Source organism: Sminthopsis crassicaudata, chromosome 2 (genome assembly GCF_048593235.1).
Source record: "Sminthopsis crassicaudata isolate SCR6 chromosome 2, ASM4859323v1, whole genome shotgun sequence".
Lineage (NCBI taxonomy): Eukaryota > Metazoa > Chordata > Mammalia > Dasyuromorphia > Dasyuridae > Sminthopsis > Sminthopsis crassicaudata.
Genome location: NC_133618.1, coordinates 152,140,103 through 152,167,433, shown reverse-complemented (window position 1 = coordinate 152,167,433; position 27,331 = coordinate 152,140,103). Strand labels below are relative to the sequence as shown.

The 27,331-nt window shown below is 37.6% G+C and overlaps 1 protein-coding gene across 5 annotated transcripts in view; it reads right to left on the bottom strand.

Moving 5' to 3' along the window:
* Positions 1–401: 401 nt before the first annotated feature.
* The window catches only part of ABHD12 (abhydrolase domain containing 12, lysophospholipase), a 129,784-nt gene continuing 102,854 nt past the window's right edge, over positions 402–27,331 (bottom strand). For all 5 annotated transcript variants that reach the window (XM_074287706.1, XM_074287704.1, XM_074287702.1 and 2 more), the window contains 9 exons: positions 26,918–26,948; positions 22,734–22,779; positions 14,017–14,146; positions 11,441–11,478; positions 9,093–9,172; positions 7,068–7,150; positions 5,895–5,973; positions 4,232–4,359; positions 402–2,135 (listed from right to left, as the gene is read on the bottom strand). In XM_074287706.1, coding sequence (XP_074143807.1) covers positions 2,087–2,135; positions 4,232–4,359; positions 5,895–5,973; positions 7,068–7,150; positions 9,093–9,172; positions 11,441–11,478; positions 14,017–14,146; positions 22,734–22,779; positions 26,918–26,948 — 664 coding nt within the window. In that variant the 3' untranslated portion in view covers positions 402–2,086. The remainder of the gene's footprint in view (positions 2,136–4,231; positions 4,360–5,894; positions 5,974–7,067; positions 7,151–9,092; positions 9,173–11,440; positions 11,479–14,016; positions 14,147–22,733; positions 22,780–26,917; positions 26,949–27,331) is intronic.

Genomic DNA, 27,331 nt, shown 5'->3' with positions numbered 1-27,331 from the left:
CCCTTTTTTTTTTCTCTTCAGAGCAATGCCATCTATAGGATATGGCTGTCACGTGAGGTTGTACTTTAATAAAATCCCCACAAGGTAGACTAGCAGGAAAATGATGCTTTCTGGCCTGGAAATGGCTTATACTGGAGTCCTAGAATAAAATAAGTTTGTTTCCACACAAGCCTAATGTGCTATAATTTAAGTCAAGTTTCAAGAACCCCACCAACAGACACTAAAAGGGTTCGCCCATTTCGATGAGATATTATGAAACTGCTTGTACTATGCTCAGGTACTTTGTTTCAAAGTACAGGTACTTTGAAACTACTTGGGAGATGGGAGGAAGGTCTAAGACAGAATGGATCCTAGAAATTAGAGAGATGTGTACTTAAGCACAAAACGGGCAGAGTCAACAATGGAGTGATCCAAAGGCAACTTTATTAAAATTATGCAGTTTTTTCTTTGAGAGATTCAATATACAATACTGGCCTAATGATTGCAACTGTAGGTGATAAATTTAAACAGTTATCAGGTTCATGCTTTGGAGAATCTGATCTTTTGTTAATTGGGAAAGATTGACAATATTCTCATTTAAGGTTGAATTTTATTTAATAGGTGTCTAATGAAAGCAACAGCATCTCATGGAATGTTGGTTTGGTTGTATTAAAAAAAAAAAGCTGGACGATAGGCATCAGTGCAATAAATAACTCCAGTAAGTAGCAAAGTGGCACATAGCTCATAAGTAACATGGGACAAAACTATACTCCATCTTTTTATGGCATAAAATTCATTAAAAATAGACACTATGCACCTGTAGCTAGAACTCCCATGCATGCTTATGTGCTCATGCTCCTCAATATACAACTGCAGAAATGGGCATTTTGTGCCTACGGCTGCAAGACTTCATATTGGGACCAGTATTGCAAAGAAATGGAAACAATGTGCAATCTGGAATATTCCTATCCCACTGTGCAGAACAGCTTTCCCCATATGGAGTGCTTCTGGTATGTACTTGGATTAGAGACTTGAGTCTTGCCTAAGACAAAAGAAGGAAGACAATCGGGAAACTCCATTCACATTCATTAGCCAAGTTCTGTCCCCAGTTTAAGTAGATAGACAAAAACCCTAAAGCTGGGAAAGCTCTGCCTTTAAACCTTTTTAAACCTTAGCTGACCACAGGGCAAAGTAGTCTAGTGGACATTGTACGAGGTACAAACTTTTCTGCCTCAAAGTGCTTTGTGTGGTTGATTTTTCTAGATTTGCAGAGACAAAGGAAGACAGATCACCACCACTATTTTATTTTTAAGTGAAGATTCAGTTTAGACTCAAGTAGTAAGAAGGATGAATGAGAGAAACAAGAGGGAAAATGAACTGAGAGAAATACAAATAAAAAAATCACCATAATCAGTCTTGTGAATTAGCAAAAGTACCCCCAAGAGAGGAAAGTGGTAGCCATGGAGTGCAAGTATGCAAAGGGTGAAAAAAAATTAATAAACCATCCAAAGTTCATTATGGGTAGAGGGGTAGGAAGAACTACAAATAAATCCTTCATTTTCGAATCTCCTACCACGCCCCTTCAGTAAGAGGTTGAAGTCCTTGTTCTGAGACACCAAGAGTTCCTTTCATCATCTTGGGCTTCTAGAGAAAATGAATAAAGAACAAAGTCTCCATTGTAAAAAACAAAAACAAAAAACCAACCACTAAAAAGCCAGACAGAAGTAGGATCAACCAAGTGATGGTAGGTCCACCATGGCCAACTTATGCTTAAGAGAAACAAAGCCATCCATCATCCACTCTAAATTTCCAAGAAGGGTTCATATTTTCAGCCACTTGGTTGGATCCTCAGGTCCATCGGAGTCACGTTGAGTTGCTCTGTGTAAGCTTCCTCCCATTCCTACCAGAGCTAAACAAACCAACTAAGATCATGTTGAGTCCCCTCCACAGGCAAGCTTGATGACAAGCCAGGGTTCCTGAGCAATGCGGATGCCGGAGAGCTAGACTCATCTGCTGCTGACAGTTTCCAGGATTGTGGACTGATCCAAAGGGAAAGAAAAAGATGGGGGAGGGGAAAGAGATCTTCATGCTTTCACATAGCCAGTCCTCAGTGATGTAGCTCATGATGCTCATGTTCTGATTTTCCCAGGAATTCCCTAGACCAAAGGAAAATAGTCTGAGTCAAAAATACAAAGCAAGTGAGTTCAAGGGCCAACCGGATGAGAAAATGTAGAGAACGCTGGGCCTGTAGTTAGGAAGAGCTAAGTTCAAATGTCTGGACTCAGACCCTGGCGAGCTGTGAGACCTGGACAAGTCACACTTAAAACTCTGCTTTCCTGTTTCCTCAACTGTAAAATAGCACCTACCTCACAGGGTTATTGTGAGGGTCAAATGGGACATATTTAAAATTTTAAAAAGAGCACAGTGCTTGGCACATAGCACAATTTAATGCTGCTTCCTTTCCCTTTTCATGCTTCTATAATACCATGTGGGGCTGCAAGGCAGCTAACGAGTGTGGAGAAGCCTTCTTTTACTATGGAAAGTCTCTTCTGGAGTTAGCAAGAATGGAAATGGTGTGTTAGGAAATGCCCTGGATGGAGTCCCAGTGGATGAAGATGGAGAGAGAGCAGAAGATCAATCTATGGTAGAGAGTACTGATAACATAGAGGAATTCTTAATGAACTTAAGCTTTAAATTAAATTCAGATCCAGGATGTTCCACCTCTTCTGGAACAACTTCCAGGAAAAGCTAAACCAAAAAGGTGATCTGTGGGCATGTCAATGTATTCCAATGTTTTCTGGTAAGATAGTGAAGGGAAATAGAGGAAGAGGAAATTTCATTTTCATTTTCTAGTTGTTACAGAGCATGAAGATGAGAAGTACCAGTCTTGCCTGTTAGTGCTTTCCTCCTGGAGGGACCCAGACAAAACATGCTATTTCACAAGTCAAATCAGAGGCAGCCTGAAATAACTATCAAAGGCCTAGCAGACAGGCATGGGAAGGATGGGGCTCTGGGGCTGAGACAAAGCCCTTGAGCTTGGTCCCCGCAGTGGCAGGCTACCAAAGGCCGAGTCCCCCTTTCTACCAACCGGGCAGCTGCTATTGGCTCCGGAGGTCTCCGCTTGGGTCGCCGTTCTGTTGTGTCATTGACAACTCGGCACCTCTGGATCTTAGTTCAGACCTCAGAACTGAACTTCTGTACTTGATCCTTAGGCTTACACATTGGAAGACAAGTCTTCCCCAGAGCACAGGGATGTGGCCAGAGGGGACCGTCATACTTCAGAAGTGCTTGAGTCCAGGAGGAAAGGCTGGCAAAAGTGGGAGAGGACAGCCACAGGATAAGTCTGTAAGCCACTAGTGTAAGTCACACTAGAGCTGCTGGGTTACTTGTACAAAGTGGAAATGGCTGGGTGATTTGGGGGGCAGCCCTGGGCCCAGAGTTGGGGAGACCTGGATTGAAATCCAACCTCAGTGCATACTAGCTGTGTGACCCTGGGCAAGCCACTTAACCTTGTTTGCTTTAAAATACCTGAGAAGGAAATGGCAAACCAAGAAAACCACACAGTATGGTTCACGGGGTCACAAAGTCAGACACAACTAAACAAGAAAAATGGGGAGGACAGGAAGGGAAGAAAAAGGGGATGGCAGGAGGAAAGTCATTTTCAGGAGCTGTTTAGAGTAAATTTCCCCTTGCTCTATTTCTACAAGCACCTAAGAGAGGGAAAAAAGGAACCAACTAAAGGGATATCTCACCCCAATCAAAAGTCCCCAATACCCCATTAAAACCTTATAATTATCTGTGTCCCACTCATGAAGGTCTCTGGGAGATGGATGTTCGGATGCCTTTTGTCCTCAGAGATAAAGAACACTTGACATGAGCCAGGTGGCCTTGGTGTGCTGGTATAGAGATTTCATAATCCCTACAGTTGTGAATTTTCTAAACTGTAAAATGCGAACAAAAAAGACCTGGCCCATTTATCTCACAGGGATACAATTGAGAGAGATTATATTATGGTCATGGCTATTTTAATTATTATGAAATAATCAGACAATGACATTATTATAATCATATTTCAAACAACATAAAATATCTTTTGCTGGTGATCCACTACAATAGACATAGCTCACCCCAAGTGGCCTCTTCCCTCCCCCAAGAAGCTAGCCTGTTTCTTAGATGGGCTCACATTTTTCTTGACTGGGTTGCAACCTTTAGTCAATGAAGAAGAGACCTTATTACAACTGTTTTCTCTTACCTCAATATTCGAGGTAGTTCAGGACTCTTGTATATATACTTGTGCCTGTAGCCAAGATCCCTGTGAAATGGAATGAACTGGACTTTGAAGTCCCGGAAGCTCTGAGATGGTGCAGCGATGTTATAAAGCTGAGAACCAGAAAACGAGACAAATAAATTTACAACAGTAGAGCACTTGAACTTGTAATACATTTGTGAGCTTTAAGAGATAGCAGGTAGTGGAGAGTATCTTCCTAGGTCCTGCAATGCTGTTAATAACTTAATTAAGAACAATAAAACTTCCTAATTATATAATCTATTTCTCTGGGGAGTACTAAGCACTCCCCAGACTATTTTATTCATCTGAATTTGTCCTCCCTTGAAAATAGAAATAAGGAAGAAATCTAACCTTTTTTAAAAGAAATCATAGTGATTCCTAGAAATCATCTGTGCTACATAAGTAGCAAAGCCAAGAATCAAATTCACCCCTTTCCATCACACCACTTCCCAAACAGATAAGGATGGGATAACCAAGTTCAGGGAAGGAAGTTTAACATGCTGCTAAAAACACTGAAATGGAAGTCAAGAAACTCCCAGCACTGCTAGTGAATCATCTGAAAAGGAAAATTTGACTCAGTTTTTCCAACATACTCGAGGTCCATTGGAACATTGAGGATAAACAAGAAAGGTTATCTGTGGGTGCTCCATACTGTTACCTCACCAGCCAAAGAGCACAAGAGCAGGAGAATAATTCTACATTTCAGCTCCCCTCTGAATATCAAAGATGGCTTAGTGCAAAGTTGTATTTATAGAAGATGTTCATTTGCTCTGTCTTTTTCCATTCCATTTCAGAATTTCTTTTCAGCATCAACTCTTTCCTATTAGAAACACCTCTCCTCTAGGTAAGGGATTGTGAACTAGTGATAAGACCAATCTCCTGAGGTGCCATTCTTGTAACAATACCCTGCATACAAGAATAACCTCCTTAATTACACCCATTAGTATATACAATTTTAAAAACTGCACTCTAGCATCCACCATTTTTCTATAGTCTATAAACCACCTAGCAAAAGTTACAATTCCTTATTTTAAAAAGGACATAGGAAAAGAATACTGAATATATATGTAACTAAATTCACTTTGCCACAATATCTGTTTAAATGAAATTACTCTTTAGTTACTCCCACTGTTAATATCAGCAATTTTGTCTATTTATTCCCATTCTCTTTCCTCTTGTATAATGCTAGGGAAAGGCTAGGGTCCACTTCTAGTTTCACACCAATTCCAAACATATCTGCCATTTTAGTGAGAACAATTTTCTCTAAAGCCTCATTTTCTTTAAGAATCTGCTCATTGGCATAGCAACTACAGTAGAGCATCCCACCTTCTAGCTTCCCTAGCTTAAAGCCCAAAATCATTTATACAATGATCCCTTAAAATAACCTAGTGCAGGGGAAAAAATCCTGGCTCTGAAGTCAGAGGATATGGGTTCAAATACTATCTCTGAGACTTTGGATAAGCCACTGAACTCTCCTGAACCAGTTTCTTTACTTGAAAAATAAGGGGCTTGGACTCAGTACTGTCTAGAACTCTTCTGAGCTTTAAAGCCAGAATTCACTGGTCTTTTCTACTCTTTGCTCCTCATTTTATTCTTTCCCTCTAAGCCACCAAGCAGGATCACATACCTTTCTTCCTAGATGGAATGGCACAATAGGGTCATCTTCAGCATGAAGAATTAGCAAGGAGCATGATATGTATTTCACACTGTAATGAGAACAAAAAAGTTATAGATAATAAAACAAAAAAGCATTCTAGTAACTGAAAAGACACAGAAAATTACTATCTGGTTGTTTCTGATGGGGGAATTTGAGATTTTGGCTTCAATTATGCTATTTGAGTCTACACAATAATATATGTTAAACATTTCAGTTTTTTAAAAAGTGAACATGAAATTGATTTGATAAAGACATTCTAACTTAAGTTATCTTCAAAATATTATCCAAAACAACAAAAAAAGCTATTCGTTTGCAGATTGAAGTGGAACCATATGTAATTGCCAAAAAAATTCCAAAACTTTAAGCTACATAAATTTCCAACAAAAGGGGAAATGGTTGGATAACATTTGGTACATTAGCATAATATAATACTACAATGTCATTAAGATTAGCAAGTTAAATAATTTGTCAGAGCCACACAAGCAGGAAGTATCAAGAGGTAGGATATGAACCCAGAATCCTTTCCCACTCCAAGCTTAGCTACTTTGCCTCAGCTACTACATAAGAAGTGGTTTGTTCTTCAGTCATTTTTCAATCATGCCCATATCTTCACAACCTCATTTGGAGTTTTCCTGGCAAAGATATTAAAGGGATTTGCCATTTTCTTTTCCAGCTCGTTTTTACAGATAAGGAAACTAAGGCAAACAGGGCAAAGAGCTTTGTCCAGGGTCTAATAAGTGTCTAAGGCCATATTTGAATTCAGGAAAATGAGTGCTCCTGACTTCAGGTCTGGTGCTTTATCCATTATGCCACCTGGCTGCTTGAAGGCATTTGTAACCCTCCTCTCATTCATTAAAGTTCACATTTTTGAGTTTATTAATCATACTAAATTGTAAATTCTGGAATAGGAAGAAGAAAAAAAAAGTAAAGATTTAGTGATACTCTATGGGACCATTTGGAATGCAAAATTCACCAATTTTGACACTCTTTCTTTCATTATAGACTCAATATGTATGTAACTAACCACTTTATTATTAGTTGGTAGTAAAAGACCAGATACTTCAGCTTTCCTCCCTCCACAATACCTTTCCCTGAAGAGACAAAGAAGAAAAGAAAACTTAAGAAAAAAGAATGGTCACTTACTTTTCGTCATTCGCAAATTTAATTCCACTGCTAGTGATGGGGTCGAGAAAGAACCAATCAAATCCAGGAAAGTATCGGTAGACCTGGAGGCACAGCAGAGACAGCAATCGACAGATATATTTAAGAAAATTCCCTCCATATGCACCCTTTGAGGTCTCTCATGTTCCAATTTAGCTTCCACAAGCAACTGGCCCCTGCAGAGGCCCCATTGTTCTTCTGCTTCTGCTAGTATCTAGCTACTATCCAGAACTATCCAGCTAGTATCCAGAACTCCCTTCATTCCCAACTCCTGACTGCATTCATTGAGGATGTGAAAAATAATGCAAATACAAAGGGATTCTACATTTGTTACACCTGTACCTCAGCAAAGATAGCTAAAGGTCATTTTTTATGGGCTTAGCTACATTAAGTACATCAACCCTCTAAAGCCTTTTGAAGGCTGTTCTACTAAGTAAAAGAGTAGGCTGATGTTATTAAGAGAAAGTCTCCTTCCTCCCCAAGCTTGTCTCTCTAATCCAGGTCATTCAGAAATGGAAATTATACCATTAGGGAGTTATTTATTTGAATTACCCATAGCCCTTTCCCCAAGATTCCCTTTTAAATTGAAAATATTCATGAGAGGGATGATCTATTAAGCTGTTTTAACATTACTACCTATTAGTAATTTTTCCCTCATGAAAAGAGGGACTCTGTAACATTCATGAAATTTAGTAAAATTTCTTCAGTGTGTATGACCTCAAAGAACCTGATGGGACGGTACTAAAAAGAGGCTGAATAAGAACAGATTTGCTTAAAATCATACATGTTTACTAAAGTAAAGTGCCAGAATTTGAACCTAGCTCTCCTGACTTCAGACCCAGCAATCTCTATACTACACTTTCTTCCCACCTTGTTCACTCATTAAAAGAAATGGTCATGGGGAGAATTCCTCGAGGAGAGCTGGTATTGAGCAAAATAGGAGAAGGGCAGGTTTATTATTTTTTCCCCCTGTACTATCTCCCATCTTTGCCTAAGCACCTAGAGCCTTCAGATCAAGTGGAGTATAAGTTCTTAGGGTTATGGGGCTGTTTTGACTTTTATCTGCAGCTCTGCACATAGTAGGCACTTAACATTTATTACTCTAAGTCTCTCATTATGGGGTAAAGACAATAAACTGAATAATGCTAAGACAGCAATTATGACTCTATGCTACCACAATGATTTTTATTAGTAAAAATCTGACTTCAGGGGCTGATTTTCAAACTTAGTTTCTACTTTGGTGGTATAAGTAAGGACTTAATTTAGAGATTAAAGGATTAAAACCGAATGATAGCCTTCCTACACAGGAAGAAAACTAGGGGCTTGAGATCCTTTGCCTTTTAAGGGATAGCTGAATCACAATTCACAGGGGGAATCCCAGAGTCACCTTCATTCCAAGAGCTTAAAACAAATCTAGAAATACAATGGACCCCAAGAATTTCAAAGAGATAATACGGGACAAACAAGAAAAATTAGCATTGTGAATCTTTTGGTTACATCTGGGAGAGACACGCACACAAAGAGAGAGACAGAGAGGGAGAAAGAAAGAAAGACAGAAAGAAAGACAATCAAAGCATCTCAGTCTCCCCACAATTCCATCTGCCTGGTCAACCCAAAGAACCTTTCCTTTTAAAATCACAATTTTCAGTTTCTAATCCCAGATAATCTAGTCTGTGCACTTGGCAGACGGGAAAGTGAAGATAAAGGAAAGAGAAGTGGGCTCAGAAAACAAACACAACAATCTTCTAACACCTATGACCTTCCTTTAAATTCTTAAATAAATATTTTTCTGAGGAAATTGCCATTTCTGAAAAGTGCACAAACGGTCAGGTCTGTGTAAGAAATCTCTCTTGGGATTTGACTCCTCCCCCCTCTGAATGAACTGTGAAAGAAGATTTTTTACCCTTTCTTGCTGCACACCAATACTATAATGTCTATGTGCAGGCAAACATGTTGGCCTCTGCTTAAAATGAAACCAGCAAAATTCATTTTAAAATCTCTACTTGCCACTGAAAATGGATGACTTTTTGCTTCTTCACGTATATTTGTAAATGGAGATTCCAATATGAGGGCGTCTGGAGGAGTTTCTAAACAAGGGAGAGAAAAAGAAAATATGATCATGCAACATGCCCTGGCAAAATGTTGCCATTTTAAAGTAACTTTGAATGCATCCTTGTCCAAAACTGTGCCAAAGGGATCTGAGAAAAGTTCTTTCCAGACAAAGCTCCAGAGAGCAAGTGCCCATTGCTCCAGCCTAGCCTTTGGACATTCTGCTGATGACTCCATCCCATTGGAAAGGACCTCATATCCAATCCAATCTCCTCATCAAAAAGGAAAGAGGGGAATCATTAATAAAAAGAGTACGGAATTCAAACATGACCAGAGTGAAAAGCATATGACCTCAGACACGCCCTGAGCAAACCCGAATTGTGCCTGTCCAGAACCCACCCCATTCCACTCTTATCAATCTGTGTCCCTGATCTGGAGGACCCACGTTGTGCTGTTTCCAGGAACAAAGAGGCGATCCTCCTGTACTTTGCCCTAGTTAAGTTATAGCTGGAGAACTGGGCCACACATTTTAGGAAAGACACTGGTAAGGAGGAGGTAACCACTAGGGAAAAGGCCCTAAAGGTCATACCATAAGAAGGAACAGAGATGTTTTGTCGGGATAGGGAAAGACTTAGGGAACAAGATAAGCCATCTCCCCAAGTATCTCAAAGCTGTCATATACAAGAAGGATTAGATTTGTATTCTACTCAGGACAAGAAGCCACAATCACCAACTGACAGTGAGTCTCAATAAACACCTTTAATCCAACCATAAGTTTCAAACTAGACTACTTCTCCATTATCTTCATTCCTATTGTACTGTACATCACATGATCTATCCTAGAAGCTCCCAAGGATGAAAAGCAAGGGGCTGAAGCTGTAAAGGGACAGATTTCCCATGGCTGGGAGGGAAGCTTCCAAATCACAGAGCTATTCAAAAGAGCGAGCCCAGGGAGAAGAGTCTCCTTCACTAAAGGTCTTCGGGCAAAGAATGGAGGGCTGCTCACCAGTTAGGAGAAAGAATTACTTTTTGCTGCATAACTCTAGTAGTTCAGAAATTTTTCCTTACTTTGATCTCAAATTTGCCTACAACCTTTTCTTCTTCATGCACGACTGGGATAAGATGGGCCAGTACAGTGGTGCTGTGATAAGAGTTGGGCTCGGAGTCAGGAAAAGTTCCTATCAAGATTCAGACTCTTGCTATGTGATCCTGGACAGATCACCATCTCTCTCTGCCTCAGTTTCCTCAATTGTAAAATGGGGATAAGCCCCTATCTCCCAAGGTTGCTGTAAGGATCAAATGAGACATTTATGAAGTGTAAAGTAGGACACTGCCTGGCTCATAGCAGGTGCTGGACAAATGTTTATGGACTTGACCTCCAAATCCTCTGTACAACTTCCCAGCCCCAAAGTGAGTAGAGCAAGCAGGATGATCCATTTTATGAATGAAAACACTAAAATGAAGGGAAGCAAAGTGTGTTATTTGTTTAAGGCACATAGACAAAAAAGTCTAAAGACTGGTCCAGCTTATAACAACTGGGTCAAACTGATTCCAGAACTCAAAGTCATTTCTCATGTCTTTAGCCCATGCTCTAGCTGTTTTTTCAAAGTCATTATTTACAGATGAGGGGAAAGGGAGAAGAGTCAAGTACATCTTGTTCCAAGTACAGTTATCTTAGAAAATAAACACAAAGAGGTATGGAGGAAATACTTAGTATTAGCTGCCTTTGGCTACAGGAGTAGTGCTGGGGAGTCTCTCCCTTTAGTACTAGAGATGCTAACGCTGAGGAGTTTGCGGGCTTTTTGTTTGTTTTTGTCTTAAAAAAATTCTCTAAGGGCTTTGAATAATTTGCACTAATGCCATGGTAAGATTTATGACTTTGTTTAAGAAAGTGAAATTTCTACAAAGATAGATTTAGGCTTGGTATAAAAGAAAAAATGTCCCAGTAATTATAGCTATCAAGAAATGGAATCAGTTATCTTGAGATTCCATATATCATCTAAAAAAACTTAAGAGAATATACATAATAGATTGGGCAGAGGTAGGATCCAATTGGCACGTCTGATCCAATGAAAAAACACAACCACAATTCTATTTAAAGGATAGGTACCTACATTTCATATTTAAGTTGAGAGGCTGGAAGGGAGAGGCTCAATAGCATGCAAACCTGAGGTATAAGAGAACATGTGAGACAGAAAGACCTGGTGATATCAAACCTTCTCCTGATGGAAAAGACTATTCAATAGAAGCTATGGCATACAGAAAAATGATGGTGGTCATTAAATGCCTCATTAGTGGACTCTTACCTCGTTCACATAAGCGCCTTACTAAATTGGTTGCAACTCTAGAAAGAAAAAAAGAAAGCAAATTAGTTATAAATAAAAGTTAATTCTTTTCTTTTTCCTAATCAAGACAATAATGATTTAAGCCCCCAGCAGGATATAGAGCATCTTCCAATGAAATGATAATCTACCTCTTTTTTGAGGATTTTTTTAAAGAGAGGTTACTATGATTTGACAGCTGGAGCCCTTTCAGGAAAAATGATGACCTATAAATTGAACATGACCTTATAGAAAGATACTAACTGTAGGAAGTCCTAGGCTTGTGTTTGCTAAGTTCTCTTCCTTACTGCCATACCTTGGGAATGAATGAATACTTTTTGATGGTAATGGGTGAGCCAACTTCCTAAATGACCATTGTGTTCCTTCTATTACTGAACCATGTCCATAAAACCTGTCAGTATTTCAACTAACCTTTCCACTAGCAGACTTAGGAAAGCACATTGACCACTTCTCAGGAGAGACTACTTAGAACATCATGACTGACTGCTTGCAAAGTACCACTAAAATTGGCAAACTATCTGGACCCAGCCAGCACATGAAGTAAATATTTATCCTTAATGTATGTTTTCTAATTCAGACAACACATGCTAAGAGACAGTTTTCCTTGTCTGCAGTTGTACTCAGACACAATGGTTTCATCTTTGATGAAAAATTGGGAAGCCAAAGAAAATGTCCTTTTTGAACTACGTTCCCCTTTTTTGAGCAAATAAGAACAGCAGCCCCTTTTTGGATTTTCATTCTCCTCTAGCTGGTATTTAAGCTTTTTCAAACATCCCCATTTTATAGATTTCAGAAAGTAAGCTAAGAAAAAGTGAAGCATATCTTTCACATGCTGGCTAATGGAGGTTATGGGACTAGAGGGCCTGATACCATATAGAGTGTCATATCTTGTGGCACTTTCCCCCATCAGCTGGAACATATTCACATATTTCACTCTTCTTGGGAGTTGGAATTGTTGGCTCCCATGGGAGTTATAATGAAATGGAAGGGGACAAAATAATATAGACCACTTCACCTAAGGCCCTAACCTTTCTGAAGAGTGCGTATTTGCAGCTCCACGCACAACTTGTACACACCACAACACAAATTGATCAGTAGGAAGTCTTCTTTTCTGAGCTGACCTCCCATCTGTTCTCCCTAGTTTTTGTCTGTCAATATCTAGTTTTTTTACATATTGTTTCCCCCATTAAAATATGAGTCCTGGGCCACCTCAGTGATGCAGTAGATAGAGCACCAGCCTTGAATTCAGGAGGACCTGAGTTCAAATCTGGCCTCAGACACTTAACACTTCCTAGTTGTGTGACTCTGGGCAAGTCACTTAACCCCAATTGTCTCAAGGGAAAAAAAAGTGTGAGTCCCTTAAAGGGAGGAACTGTTCTTCCCTTTCTTTGTATCTCCCCAACAGAATGCCTGTTCCTACAATAAGTGCTCAATAAATATTTTTTGATAGAGTGAGTAGTAATGAGACCCTTAGTGGATAGAGCATTGGACTTAAAAGTAAGGAAGGCCCGAGTTCAAATGTAGCCCCAAACACTTACTGGCTCTGTTATCCAGGGCACTTATATTTGCCTCAATTTACTCATTATTGAATGAGGAATAAATAAAAGATGTTATGTGAGATGACAATCTGTGAAGTATTTAACAAACTTTAAAGTGTTATATAAATCCTAGCTATTAAGAGGGAAAGGAATTAAAATTAGAGTTGGAGGATTCCATCTTTCATTTATACTGTTTTACCAAACTGATCCTTTTCTACCTTCTGCTGCCAACCTATGTGTCTTGCAAGCCTCCCAAGTTCCTATTTACATCTTTATACATTTAGTTATTTTCTCTATCTTTTTTCTTACACTCAGGAACAGTGATAGCTCCTTTGTAGGCCCAAATCACTGACTCTTGTTACCCTCATTGAAACATAAAAGACTCAGCATTCTTTCTTCCTAAAAAAAATCTTTCTAATCTCTCCTACTTCATGATTCTAATACTAATGATACTAATTTCCCTACTTCATGATTCGCTTAATTAAGGTCTTTTAAGTACATTATTTTTCTAAAGTACTAAAAATTTTAACTGGGCTTTTACATACTAAACAACTTCCTAGATTAAAAGGGGAAAAAGCTAGAAGAATAAGGCAAGGATCTGTTATTTATTCAATATGGCAGGTTGTTGGTGACAAAATTTCTTTTACCCCCAAAAGAGGAAATCCTTCTGAAACTTAGATGGGTTGCCTATGGTACAAAGAAAACTTAAGGGATCTGTCCAGGGTCACACAGTGAGAAAGTGTCATAGTTTCATCATGGGTGGGATTTGAACCTTGGTCTGCTAGATTTTCTAAGCCTAGCACTCTATTAATTGCACCATTTTGTCTCTTAATTCTACATTATTTAATGATACAGTGAAAAATACCTAAGGATAAGCTTAGAAATGTTTATGAAAAAAAAATAGAGCTTGAGCCATAGATTTGGAAAGGCTGATAATTAAAAGGTACTTTTACCCACTTTACTCCTTTTACCCTTCAAAGACCAGGTGAATGGAAATCTTACCCAGTGCCCAGTGAATGGCCCCAGATATACACAGGATTGTAACTACTTCTTGCTTTTATCCAGTCAAACACATGTAGAGCATCATAAGTCATTCCCCCTTCTGTTGGAGTTCCTATTGAATCACCCCAACCTAAAAAAAAAGAATTCCAGAGAAAGAGTAAATAAAAGATCTTAACATTTAAAACTATTTGTCAAATAAAAATTATTTGCATGCCCAGAAAGAGATTATTTATGGGTTGTCACATAGGAAAAAGAGGTTTATTTTGAGTCACTGTTGAGAAAGTAATATGAGTAGAAGCTCCACCAGCTTTTCAGTGGGTTGTAGTTTTCAGTATAATGAAGAAAAAACTACCAATGAGGACTGCCCAGCAGTAGAATGAATGAGCTCTCCTTTCCAGTTATCTCCCTGTCACTGAACCCAAGAAGAATATAGATAAGCTTAATGATCTGAGTCCCTTCCAAATTTTGGTTTTAAGATTCTATGAGTTAGCTCATACCACATCCACACATTAGTCTACCACATCATACTGATACCACAGAATCAATACAGAGTGAAGGGTAAAGCGATGAAAGCTGGAATAACAACTAAAACTTTAAAAATGTTTTAAGGTTTACAAAGCACCTTACAACAAACATTCTCATTGTATCCTCATATAAACCAGTAAGTTAGTGTAAAAAGAGCCCAAGACTGGGAGGACCAGGAAACCTGAGTTCAAAATTCAGGTTCTCCAACTAATCGGATATTTATTTGGGCAAATATTTTATAGCTTTCTGGACTACAGGTTCCTCATCTACACAACGAGAAATTCAGTTTAGGTGATCTCTTAAGTCCCTTTCCAGTGTAGCAAGCTGCAAATCTGTGAGCCTCCAAATAGCCTGAAATACTCATTCATTCTTCAATCGAACTTGTTTCCAAGCAAGTATGTGGATTTCTAAAGTCTGAAAGAATGCAGGCACTGGAAAGACTGCCTCATTACCCTCATGGTAATTTGTAATCACTAGCTCTACTGACCTAGTCCTCCCAGGAAAAACTATGACCTCCTACCCAGAAACCTCCTCAGAATGTCAACTCAAAATGATGGCTAACAGATTACAAACTGACTGGTAAATACCAGAGGAACTGATTCAACCAAAAAACCTCAGTCATTCCCTTCTAATCTATTCTTTATCTGCTCTCCTCTTTTTCTTCTCTCTCAGCAATGAAACTTAATGGGGAAGAAAATGTCTATATATGTAACACGCCCATACCACTGAATCTGAAGTGGTCATCTCAGGATTACCTGTAGTAATTGAAAACTGGCATAAGACAGATATGATTTCTGACATAATTTTGGTCTGTATTATCTTAACAGATTTGGCCAGTGTTTTCAACTTCCCATCCTTGTGTAGCTTGCATGAAAACTGAATGAAAAATCTTGTAAGTTTCTTTTAGCATTGAAAGGGACCTCAGAGATGATGTTGTTAAAGCGAACACTCAGAATAAGTCCCCACTAAAATTCCATCTTTTATAGGGGCTTCTTAATTCTAAATCTTTCCTTCTGTTTATTGTGTCCTATCCATCCTGTATAGCTTGCTTTGTATAATTATTCACTTATCACCCCAATTAGATCCTTAAAAATAGGGAATGAATTTTGTCTCTTTTTATATTCCCCAGAGTTTAGCACAGTGCCTTGAACATAGTATGTGCTTAATAAATGTTTACCTATTGCCTGATTGATTAGGAAACAACTTGCCCAAGGTCACACTGGCAGTTAATGGCAGAATCAGAAGATGAGGCACATCATGCTGGCCTCCACGAACTGGACTATAAATTGGAATTTGTTTATTTTTGTTAGGTAAAGTTCTTTCTTAATTTCACCAAGGCATGTCCAAGACTAGATCCATTACTATATCCAAGGGAAAATGTTCAGTGCTAGAGAAGACACAAAGATAAATGAGATTTGGGGTGCTTCTCTCAAGAATTCTATATTCTAATAGGAGAGATAACTTATATATATATAAATAACAGAATATACTAATACATAATAACAATGAACAAGGCATTCATTCCCAGCTTAGAAAGCAGGGGAAGGAATCAAAGATGGCTTCTTGGAGGAGCTATCATCTGAGCTGAGTCTTAAAGATGAGTAGCAGTTTAACAAGAGATGGAAGTTGGAGTTTGAGGATTCTAACTATTAGGACTCAAAAAGACAGAGGCAGGAAAACAAGAGTTATTTCAGAGTTAGGGAGCAGTCCAGGGAGGTATAAAGAATACAGAAGGGGGTATTATGTGAGATAATATGAGCTGAAGCTAGTCTGGAATTTGTTCTGTATGCAACTAGAACCACTGAAAGTTTTCTGTGCAGAGTTGTGGGAAGGGATGATGTAATCAAAGCAGAGGATCAAGAAGATTATTCTAACAATGAGGTATGAGAAAAGCTGGAATTGGGAGACAAGCTAGGAAAGTACTATTATAGTACTCTAGATCAATGGCTTTTTATTCTTTTATTCTCAGTATCTTTATGTAATTAACAATTATTGCAGATCTGACAGAATTTTTGTTTATGTGGGTTATATTTATAAACTAGATATGTTAGATTTTTTTTTTTATTCATTTTTCCAAATTATCCCCTCCCTCTGTCCACTCCCTCCCCTTGATGACAGGCAATCCCATACATTTTACATGTGTTACAATATAACCTAGATACAATATATGTGTGTAAATACCATTTTCTTGTTGCACATTAATTATTAGCTTCCGAAGGTATAAGTAACCTGGGTAGATAGACAGTAGTGCTAACAATTTACATTCGCTTCCCAGTGTTCCTTCTCTGGGTGTAGTTATTTCTGTCCATCATTGATCAACTGGAAGTGAGTTGGATCTTCTTTATGTTGAAGATTTCCACTTCCATCAGAATACATCCTCATACAGTATTGTTGTTGAAGTGTACAATGATCTTCTGGTTCTGCTCATTTCACTCAGCATCAGTTGATTTAAGTCTCTCCAAGCCTCTCTGTATTCCTCCTGCTGCTCATTTCTTACAGAGCAATAATATTCCATAACCTTCATATACCACAATTTACCCAACCATTCTCCAATTGATGGACATCCATTCAACTTCCAGTTTCTAGCTACAACAAAAAGAGCTGCCACAAACATTTTGGCACATACAGGTCCCTTTCCACTCTTTAGTATTTCTTTGGGATATAATCCCAATAACAGCAATGCTGGGTCAAAGGGTAGATATGTTAGATTTTGATAGAGATATTTATAGATATTAGATACCGATATTTATATATTAAAAATAAAAACCAATTTTGAATTTGTAGACCTTTTTAAAGAATTTAAAAGAACTTCTCCTCCCCCTACCTTCCCAGCTCCATCCCTGCCTCTCTGGACCACATTTTGAAAACCACTGCTCTAGGTGACGGGGAATTAAAAGAGTGAATGTCAGAGAAATTTAAGAGGTAGAATAAATGTTAGCCACTTACTGAATGTTAAGGATTATAAGCATGGGTGTCCAGGAGAATTATACTATTAACAAGCAGAGGCAAGTTTCAAAATGAAGGATTTTTAATTTGCGATGCTTACAGCTATCCAGTTGGAAAAATTTAGTAGGAAATGGAAAATATAAGTCTGAATTGTGAGCTTACTGGCTATAAATGAAGCCAAAAGAGTCCAGGGGAATACTAAAAAAAGAGACTGAAGACAGAAAACAGTCAAAGATGCAACAGATCAGAACAGTGAAGTGTAACCAATGATAAAGACAATAGTTGAAAAAGTGGGGAGAGACTGAGAGAAGTGCTATGTCACAAAAATTAAGAGAAACCTTTTATAAGACAGTCAACCGTTTCAATACCACAGACAAGTCAAGGACAATGAACAAGGACTAAAGGCGATGAAATCTGGTGATCAAGGAGGTCAGATGATAACATATAATGGAACAATTTCAGTAGAAGAGTGATGGAGGAATCCAGATTGCAAGGAGCTGAGAGAGAACTGATTGTTGCAAGCAGTGAACGGATACAAATTTGGCCGTAACAGGGAAAAGTAAAATGGGTGGCCTAAGGGTCAAGAGAAGGTTGCTATTTTAGTTTTGTTTGGAATAGGATACTGGAAGGAGTTGGGATGAAGGGCACAAGCGAACAGCAGCTCTTAATATTTATGGCACATACACTCCCAATGTCTTTTCTATGTCTGGCTTCCTTCTTTACTCTAGATCCTGGGCCAGTTGACTCAATGCTTCTCTTTAGGTAGCTGCTGCCAAGGGTAACAATAGAAGAAACTAAATGCTAATCATTTCAAGTGAGCCTTTCTGGAATATTTCCAATAATTAGTACAGGTACTGAATGCAACTCCTACATAGGCTGGGCGAACCTGTGCTAAAGAGAAGCATTAAAAGAAGTCTGTAGCTTTTCTACAGCCCAGTACCTCAGACATCCAGGCCTCCCAGAAGGAAGTTGCCAGGACACATTAACAAAAGGAAAATTAAGGAGTTTTGTCTCAGTGAACTGAATTCCCTGATGTTTGTGTTTTTAAAATATCTTTTCTTAGGCCATTCCCCTTATCTTTCTTCCCCTTTGTACCTCAAAAAGAAATAAATGACTGCTGTTTTTTGAGCAGCTTGGCAATGAGTCATCATCAAATGATTTTTTAAAAAAAGGCATCACAAGGTTTAGAAGGAGCCAATTTTGATGCATAAGCAAAAGCTATGGGACTTAGGGCAGTAAAACCTGCTTCCCAGGCCCTCAGAAATTATAAAATGTCTACAATAGGGGTGAGAGTAAGTAGGTAGAAACTATAACAAGGTTTTTCCAGCCAATCTTCTGGTGAAGTGCCTAAAGTTTCAAAGTTAAAATATACACAGCAGCAGTTCCTCATGATTGGTTTGTTTTGGTAGTTTTAAAGTACTTGCTTGCTATGAGGTGCTGTGTTTTGCCTTAAAAATCCATGGAAGTATGAGACATGGTCCCCCTCTCCCTAAAAAGATGTCCAATACTACTGGGAAGCCATACGCTATTTGTAAAAAGACAATAAAAGGCAGGATTTGGTAGGTGCTGAATAAATAGTACAAACAGTAAAGACCATAAAAATTCAGATAAGGGAAAGATCCCCAAATGTTAGGAATGGGCTCCTAAGGTGGGACCCCAGCTATGCTCAAAAGATCCTGATCATTGCCACATTTCAAGCTGTCACTGGTAGTAATGACTTGAGTTTCAAACTCTTTGTCTAGTCTTTTCCTCTCCATTATCCCTCTCACCATCACCTCACGTTGAATTCCCTACAACAGATGGAATCCCTGGGTCCTGTCTCTTTGCAATCCTATCGTATCTATCCTCTACCTTGCCAGATTAAGCTTTTAAAAGCCTTCCTTTCATCATGTTTCTTTCTAGCATAAAAGTTAAAATTGTTTCCTATTAAAAGAACTCTATAAAAGTGACTTGATTTTTAAGACCTTTTAGAATCCAGCCTCCATCTTAATTATTGATTCATCCATCTAACTTTGTTTTCCATATACTCAAACATACTCTTTGTTGTAATTAAATAATTCTCTTCATTTGTCTCCCCAACTAGTTGGGAGAAGAAAATGTTTCACTGAGCAAATATTTTTCCACTCTGAACACTTTACTCAGGAGAACCTGTAAAGTTAGCTAGTTTTCTTTTATCACACATTTCTCTGGACTCTTCCTTTTCCCTATCTGCTGGTAGAAGCATACAGCCTATTGGAAAGCTCCTTTACTCAACCTTCTGTATTTTAAAAAGTAGTTGAAATTACATATGGCTGTCTAAATTTATCCAGTCATAATCTGTTGAGTTCTCATTAATTTAAAATGCAATCCTTTTATAGAAAAAAAAATATTTCCAATGGAATTCAAATTCAATATGGGCACATGGTAGGTGCTCAGTCAATACTGAAATCAGTGATTTAGGCTGGAAAGGATAAAAGAAAGAAGATTCAAGGGGGAAAGAAGGGAAAGGAATGGTCAAAAAAGTTATTTTTAAAGAAATATAAACATCAGAGAAGTCATTGTGGCACAAAATACAATACTTTCCCCTTCGTCAATGTCTCAAGGCTGACTTCTTATTCAATAAGCTTAGATATCTATGAGGAAACTGCTGAACTGCAAAAAAGCCAGGGACTTCCCTTCATAGCAACCTAGGCAGCACAGTGCATGATATATACATAATATGAAATTAATAAATGTCCGATGACAGTTGAATCAAAATTTCAAGTTAACCAAGAAACAGATTTTTAGCATAACAGCACACTTTTATAATGAAACTCAGAAGGAATTCCCCTCAATACACATCACTGGGGGCAGGCAATTCGGATATGCAAAACTGCCACAACAAAGCCTTGTCCTTCAGAAGTATACTGCTGATATGGCAAAGACAATATAGATCACACATAATATTAACGAGGGATATTAAATTGATGAGAACTAGACAGAGGTTGGCTAGAAAAGTTTGTCCAGCCATATGTAATTTTGCCTACTTTTAAAAATACTGATAGTTGAGAAAGAGCTCAATAGAGGGAGGTCCTTTCTTCCAGGTTGTGTGTTTCTACCATGGGATAAAGAAAAGGAAGAATTCAGATGATAGGGCAGGGTTACCTAACTTTCATGCCAGTTTTTCCTGAATAAAGGCTTCAGAGTGGTAAGGTATTTATTCAATGAAATACTGAGTTACCAATTCAAATGCAAATACAAAAACATTTCAAATTATGAAAAAAATTATTTTTTATTATCTCCTATTAAGAAGTATTTGTGTACCTTCTCTCCCATTTATTAAAGCAATTCATAAAGAACTGACTGTAGTTATGCCTCAATGAATTCCACTGAAGGAAATGATTTCTTTGTACTAGGTCTTTCCAATCAATTTTAGGATAAAAATCTTTTGAGAAAATGAAACTGGGTCCACTAGTCCAGTTTTGCTTGAAGAGAAATGCTCAATCTCTTGAACAGATATTTATGAAGCCATTAGGCATTTGCTATGTACATGGAAAGCTAACGATCAAGGGTTTAAAAAACAAACAAACAAACAAACAAACAAAAAAAAAAATACTGCCTTGTCCCAAAGGTCTTTGCGGTAATTTTCACAGACCAGTTTAAATTAGCCCATCAAGTTGTTTTCCAGTGTTGTTTTGCTTTTCCTGATATCTCACTTAAGTACAGTTGAATGAAATGTATTTCTGAAGTTTTTAGAAAGTATTTTCCTTATTTTTGCAACAAATGAGCAAGTGAAAGTTATCTGGCATATATAAACATTTTAGTAAATGAAATAGAGAAAAGAGAAGCAGGTTTGTAAGTTAGCAAGGTTTTCTGGCATCAACTAAACTGCTTTATTCAAAAAGGAAGGAAAACACAGGAAGATGAGAGAGATTTCTTAAAAAGAATATTCTCCCTAATTTTCCACTAATACATTGGAATAAACTTCACTGAATGTGGAGGTGATTTAAAATCCTAAAGGGATTCAACTCAGTGTTGTCTGCTGAGAAAGTATTAGAAAACAATGAGAAACAAAAACCTACATGTACAAAAAAGGTTATATAATAAGTTTATTTGTTGAAATAATGAATTGAAAACTAAGTAATCAGTTTTGAATCAGTTTTGAAATGAGTGAACAAATTATTACATAGTAATGTAATGGAATGTTGTTGTACCATAAGAAACAATGAAGGAACAGAGAAATCTAGAAAGACTAATATAATAAATAATATACATTGTATATGTATATATATAACATACTAAATATATGATAACATAATAATTATCATTATATTATCATTAATATAATAATGTAATGTATAATATAATAAATATAGAGTTGTAGGAAGAATCAGGAAATCAATTTATATAATAACCATACTTCAAAGAAAAAGAGCTTTCAAAGATTTAAGAAATTTGAACAATGAATGAGATGACCAACCATAATTGCAGATGATGAAGCATAAAGATGATCTACCTCCTAACAAAGAGGTCTCAAGGTACAAAATGAGACATATAGTTCTGCATGTGGACAAAATACTTTTAATTACATGAATTTGTTACAGCAGGTTTTTCCTCCCTGCCCCTTTGGGGGAATGTTAGAGGAAAAATAGGAGTTAGCAATAAATTGTCTCAAAACTAAAAAAATCCCCAAAATATGGAGAAAACGGTTATTGAAGGATTTTGAAAGACATACAGAAACAAACAAAAGGAAGTTCAGAAGGAAAGAGATAAATAGGAAGTCTGAATATTAACATTCTGAAAATTATTTTATGTACTATATGATATTATACATATAATATTTTATATTTTAGGTACTCATTTTGTCAATTTTGTTTTTTAATTTTAAGGAAAAATATCAAGTTTGAATGAGAAAAATAAATTTCAGGGTTTCCCCCCATAAAAATAGTATTTATTAAACATATGCATGCATGGATGTGTGTAGCCATTTAATTAACTTTATGGTCGCTGCCAACAAGACAGTCACCTATTTGTTGTCTATGTATAACAAAAAACATTAGTAATGGAGAAGCCTTAACTACATCGAAAACCAGGTCAGAAGAAAGGCAATTCAATTTCCCTTTCTGCCACTCTCACACAGTGAAAAGGACCCTAAAGGAGATTATAACAGAAAATAATTGGATTTTTCAGTTCCTATCAAAGAGACTGTTTGACGAAAGCATAAGGTTAAAGGAAGAGAGAGGAGGTCAATAGTAAGTTCTTCAAAGTCACTTCAAAATAAATCTCACCTCTATAATCAAAGGTGACTACATGGTAACCAAGGGAACTCAGAACCTGCAAAGGGAAAAGAAACACATATATTTTTGCAACAAAAACAAATATCTGTCTCACAAAGAGCTACCCCTTTTACTAAAAAGCTTAGCTTATGTTTCTGCTTAGGGTTCTAAGCATAACTAGCATATCTAACACCTGTAAGTTAATTAAGTTGCTATAACCTCACCTTACAAGCTTTATAAGGGATGACTTTATGAGAAGGTGTTCTATTTTCAGTTATTCCTTATTTTAGGGAATTATTTTAAGGCTTCTTATAAATCCCGGGATAAACATCTTCCCAAACCAAAAGACCTAGGAGGATGAGGCAGTGAGAAAGAGGTTTACAATAGAATTGGTTGGACTCGTACAGGTGGCCAAGGAAGAGTTTCTATTGTACTCTGCTCTTGTAATGTTGCTGAGTTGTTTCAATTTTGTTCAACTCTTTGTGAACCCCATTGGGGGATCTTTTGGCAAAGATACTGGGGTGGTCTGCCATTTCCTTCTCCAGACCATTTTGCAGATGAGAAAACTTAGGCACACTAGGTTAAGTGACTTGCCTAGTGTCACACAGCTGGTAATTAAGTCTGAGCCCAAATCTGAACTCAGGAAGGTGACCACTGGGACCCCTGAGTGCAACATCCTTTAAGTATTCTCAGCATGAAACACTAGAGATTATATGGAGAGGGAAAATATAGTGACTGAAGTCAATGCCTTTTTAATGCAATCCAATTCTTTCAACTGTTAGTAGAATCAAATCTATTTGTAATTTAAACACACACACACACACACACACACACACACACACACACACACACACACACACACCCCATTCCCAGCTCCAATAAACTGAAAACTTATTTTTTAATGTCTCTACCCTCACACCAAAGAGCAGCTAGTGATGCAGTGGATAAAGAAATGGGCTTCAAATGAGGAAGACTCAGTCATTTTCATGAGTCCAAATCTGCCCTCTGACCCTCACTGGCTGTATGACTCTGGGCAAGTCATCTAACTCTATTCACCTCAGTTTCCTCATCTGTATAATGAGCTGGAGAAGGAGATGGCAGACCACTCCAGTATTTCTGCTAAGGTTCACAAAAAATCAGACACAACTGAAATGACTGAATAATAAAACCCTCATCAAACAGGTTAAAATCTCTGGGCAAGAGGACAGTCACAGTGCTTGCTGTCCATATGGCTGAGCTAACTGCATAGAGGAGCCCACTTATTACTGACACCGGAGCACAACCTGATAAAAAAGATATAGAAGTAATCATTTCATTAACATTTCTTGTTCTGTTCAATCTTGTTCTTCTGAGCATGAAACTGGAAATCACAGGACCTGTGTTCAAATCAAAGCTCTGCCATTTATACCCTGTGTGACCTTGGCTGGGCAAGTCATTTAAACTCATCTGTTAAAGGAAAGGGTTGTCCTAAATTAGCCCTGAGGTGTTCTAGCTTTAATTCTGTAATCTCTAGGAGCAATCTGTATTCATTCTCATCTCTGCCTCTAATTCCTTCTTTTTGTAAATGTGTGCTTCATAACACAAACTTCCCAAAGTAGTCTGTTTCAGACTTCTTGACATGCTGGTGAAGTTACTGCTGAAAATGGGAGTTTAATAAGGCAACTTTTTAATAAAGGGAATTATATCTCTTCAGGAAATTATCCAAGCTTCTAGATTTTATTTTGGGTGCTAGAAAGTAAAGCACTTTTTGAAAAGAAAAATAAAACAACAACTAAATTTTATTGATTGCTAAAGAAACTGAGGAAATGAAATCTTCTAGTCCACTTAGAAAAACAGTTTTTAGACTCAACCATGAGAGGGATTTCAAGAATCTACAAACTTGATTGCAGAAAAGAAGAAAACCTACATCTTTATTTCAATATAATTGGTTTCCTTTATAATTAAATTCATTTTTTTCTTATGCATTTTAAAACATGATTTAATTTCACTAGACTGCTGAAGGGCCCCATGACACACACAAAAAAGAATAGTGCCTTATTTTGTGTACTAGCTAAAACTCAGATTTTTTTCATTTAATATCTACAGGGCATCAGCCCTCATCAGTTTTACTCAAGCTCATTTCTGTTTACTTGATAAGACAATTAATTGGGTCAAAAATGACAGAGAGTAAGTGAGACACACAAAAAAATACACATCTTAAACTGGCCAAGTTTAAAATTCTAACAGAAGATTTGCTCCATACTTCAAAACTTTCAAGAATTATTTTGTCGGGGCAGCTAGGTGGCGCAGTGGATAGAGCACCAACCCTGAAGTCAGAAGGACCCGAGTTCAAATCTGATCTCAGACACTTAACACTTCCTAGCCGTGTGACCCTGAGCAAGTTACTTAACTTCAATTGCTTCAAGGAAAAAAAAAAGAATTATTTTGTCTAATATCACTCAATAGCTTATTTGGAGAGTAAGATTAAGTGGACCCACCTGAAAAGTACCATGCAATCTACTACTACTGAATAGAGTTCTGTTAGCTACTTACTGTGTCAAATGATAAACCACAGTAGCTGATGTAGGCTGTGTGAAAGCCGAGCAACTTTCCTTCAAAAACCAACAGGGTATTACTAAAAAAGCCACTGGGATAAGCTTCCAACTCCTACCTTTCCAGCTAAATATATACAGAAGCCACAGAGAATAATCCTGCTCTCTTATTTGATCTCACAGGGAGGCTACAGGACTGTAGGTGGATCATATGGAGAGGGAATGGAATGCTTTTCTTTTAATATGGACCACAAAGATCCACTTAAAAGCTTTTTAACTATCCCTTTTCTCCTCTTAAAGTAGTGACAACTCCCAGAATTATAGTCCAAAAGTCAAGAAATGTACCTCCAAGGGCCCAGAGTGCTGGCTGATCTGTTCCTCTGAAGGAGAAAATTACCTTTGGCATATATTTTATAGAACATTGAACTATTTCTCTATTTTTCTATTATTCTTTTCTGCCAGGAAAGGCATTGTGCATAAATATTTCAATGTTTTTTATTTGGGAGAGAAGGGAGGAAAGTACAACAGTACATCCCTACTTATAACTCACTTTTGACTTGACAGCACTGAGAAATTTGAATTAGAAAAAGATTTAGAGAATAACAGAAAGACAGGGACTTTGCCCTAGGAAACCATGCATCAGCAGCATGGTTCAGATCCAGTAGCACATCAGATCCAGTAGCACAGAAGCCAGTGATTTCAAAAGGAACACAGTGCTGATTCAACAAAGCAAGCAACTTCTTCAGGAGATCTGAGGCAGGATGAGATTATTCCTTCCATGGAATACAGGATAAACATTCATGAATACAGAAGCACATTCATCATAATTTGAGATGGCCTTGGCAATTCAATTTACTTAATTTTTTCCTTCCTCATTTTTTTCTTTTTCTGTTTTGGAGAAATTGAGTTTTTTTAACTTCCTATCTGCCTAAGTTCCTTAAGATATACAACAAAATTTATTCCAACTATTTTATTGAAATGAATTCTCTATCATTGTTGTATATCTCAAGGAACTTAGGCAGTAATAAGCATTTTGTTTTAAAGGTAAGATTAGCAATAAAGCATACCTGCACTTCTTGCTATTACTGTCATTATTATTATTATCATAGTCTGGTACAGTGATTTCATCAGCATGGAGAAATTCAAGCATGGAAATTTCTACCAGTGATGCAAATTTTCTATAACTTACATTTTGTAGACACTATCCTATCCATGGTCCCATAACTGATAGATATGAAAGCAAAATTTGAAACACAGGTCATCCTGACTCCAAAGCTAGCTCTATATCCATTACGCCAGCTGTCTCTCATTACACCACCACAAAAGTTTGGATCAATGGCTTTGTTGGGAGTCTATTCAGCACATTTTGAAAACTCAAGGTCAAATAGCACAAATGTTTGACAAAGGCATGAGAAAAAGCAATTCAGAATTCTGAAAAATGTCACTGGGGAAAGCTCTCGTGAAAAGTGTTTTTTGTTATATGGGCAAAACAGACATCAGTTTACTGGTATAGCTTCCTACATTCCCTTACTGAAAAAAAAAAAAAGCAGAAAAACTAAACAACAGCTATTCCCAGCACTGGCTAACTTTTACAAATATTCATAATAAGATGTCCTATTCCCTCCTACCTCCTAAAAATGAACAAATGAAGAGAAAATGGCTTACCTTGTACAATGCTACTCGATGGTCTCCTCCTCTAGAGAAATTAGTGGAGAGGAAAATAAAGAGATCCAGTACATTAATATCATCTTCACGAAGAACTAGGATACAAAGACTAATTCAATACAAACTAATAAGCATTTATGAAGGACCTACTTTGTATAATGCACTCTGCTAGGGTGCTGGGCAAGACTTGGTTGATATAAAGCACTTTAACCATTACCCATGAATTCAGTGGGCACTAGGGACTAATGAAACTAAATCTATTTTCTTCTCCCTACCCTACCCCTCTCCAATTGGGATTAGGTGACTTGCTGAGGGTCACACAACTAGTAAGTTTGAGGCCAAATTTGGACTCAAGTTTCTCCTGATTCTAGAGCCTGACTCTCTCCACAATCCATTTTCTTTTTTTTTTTTTTT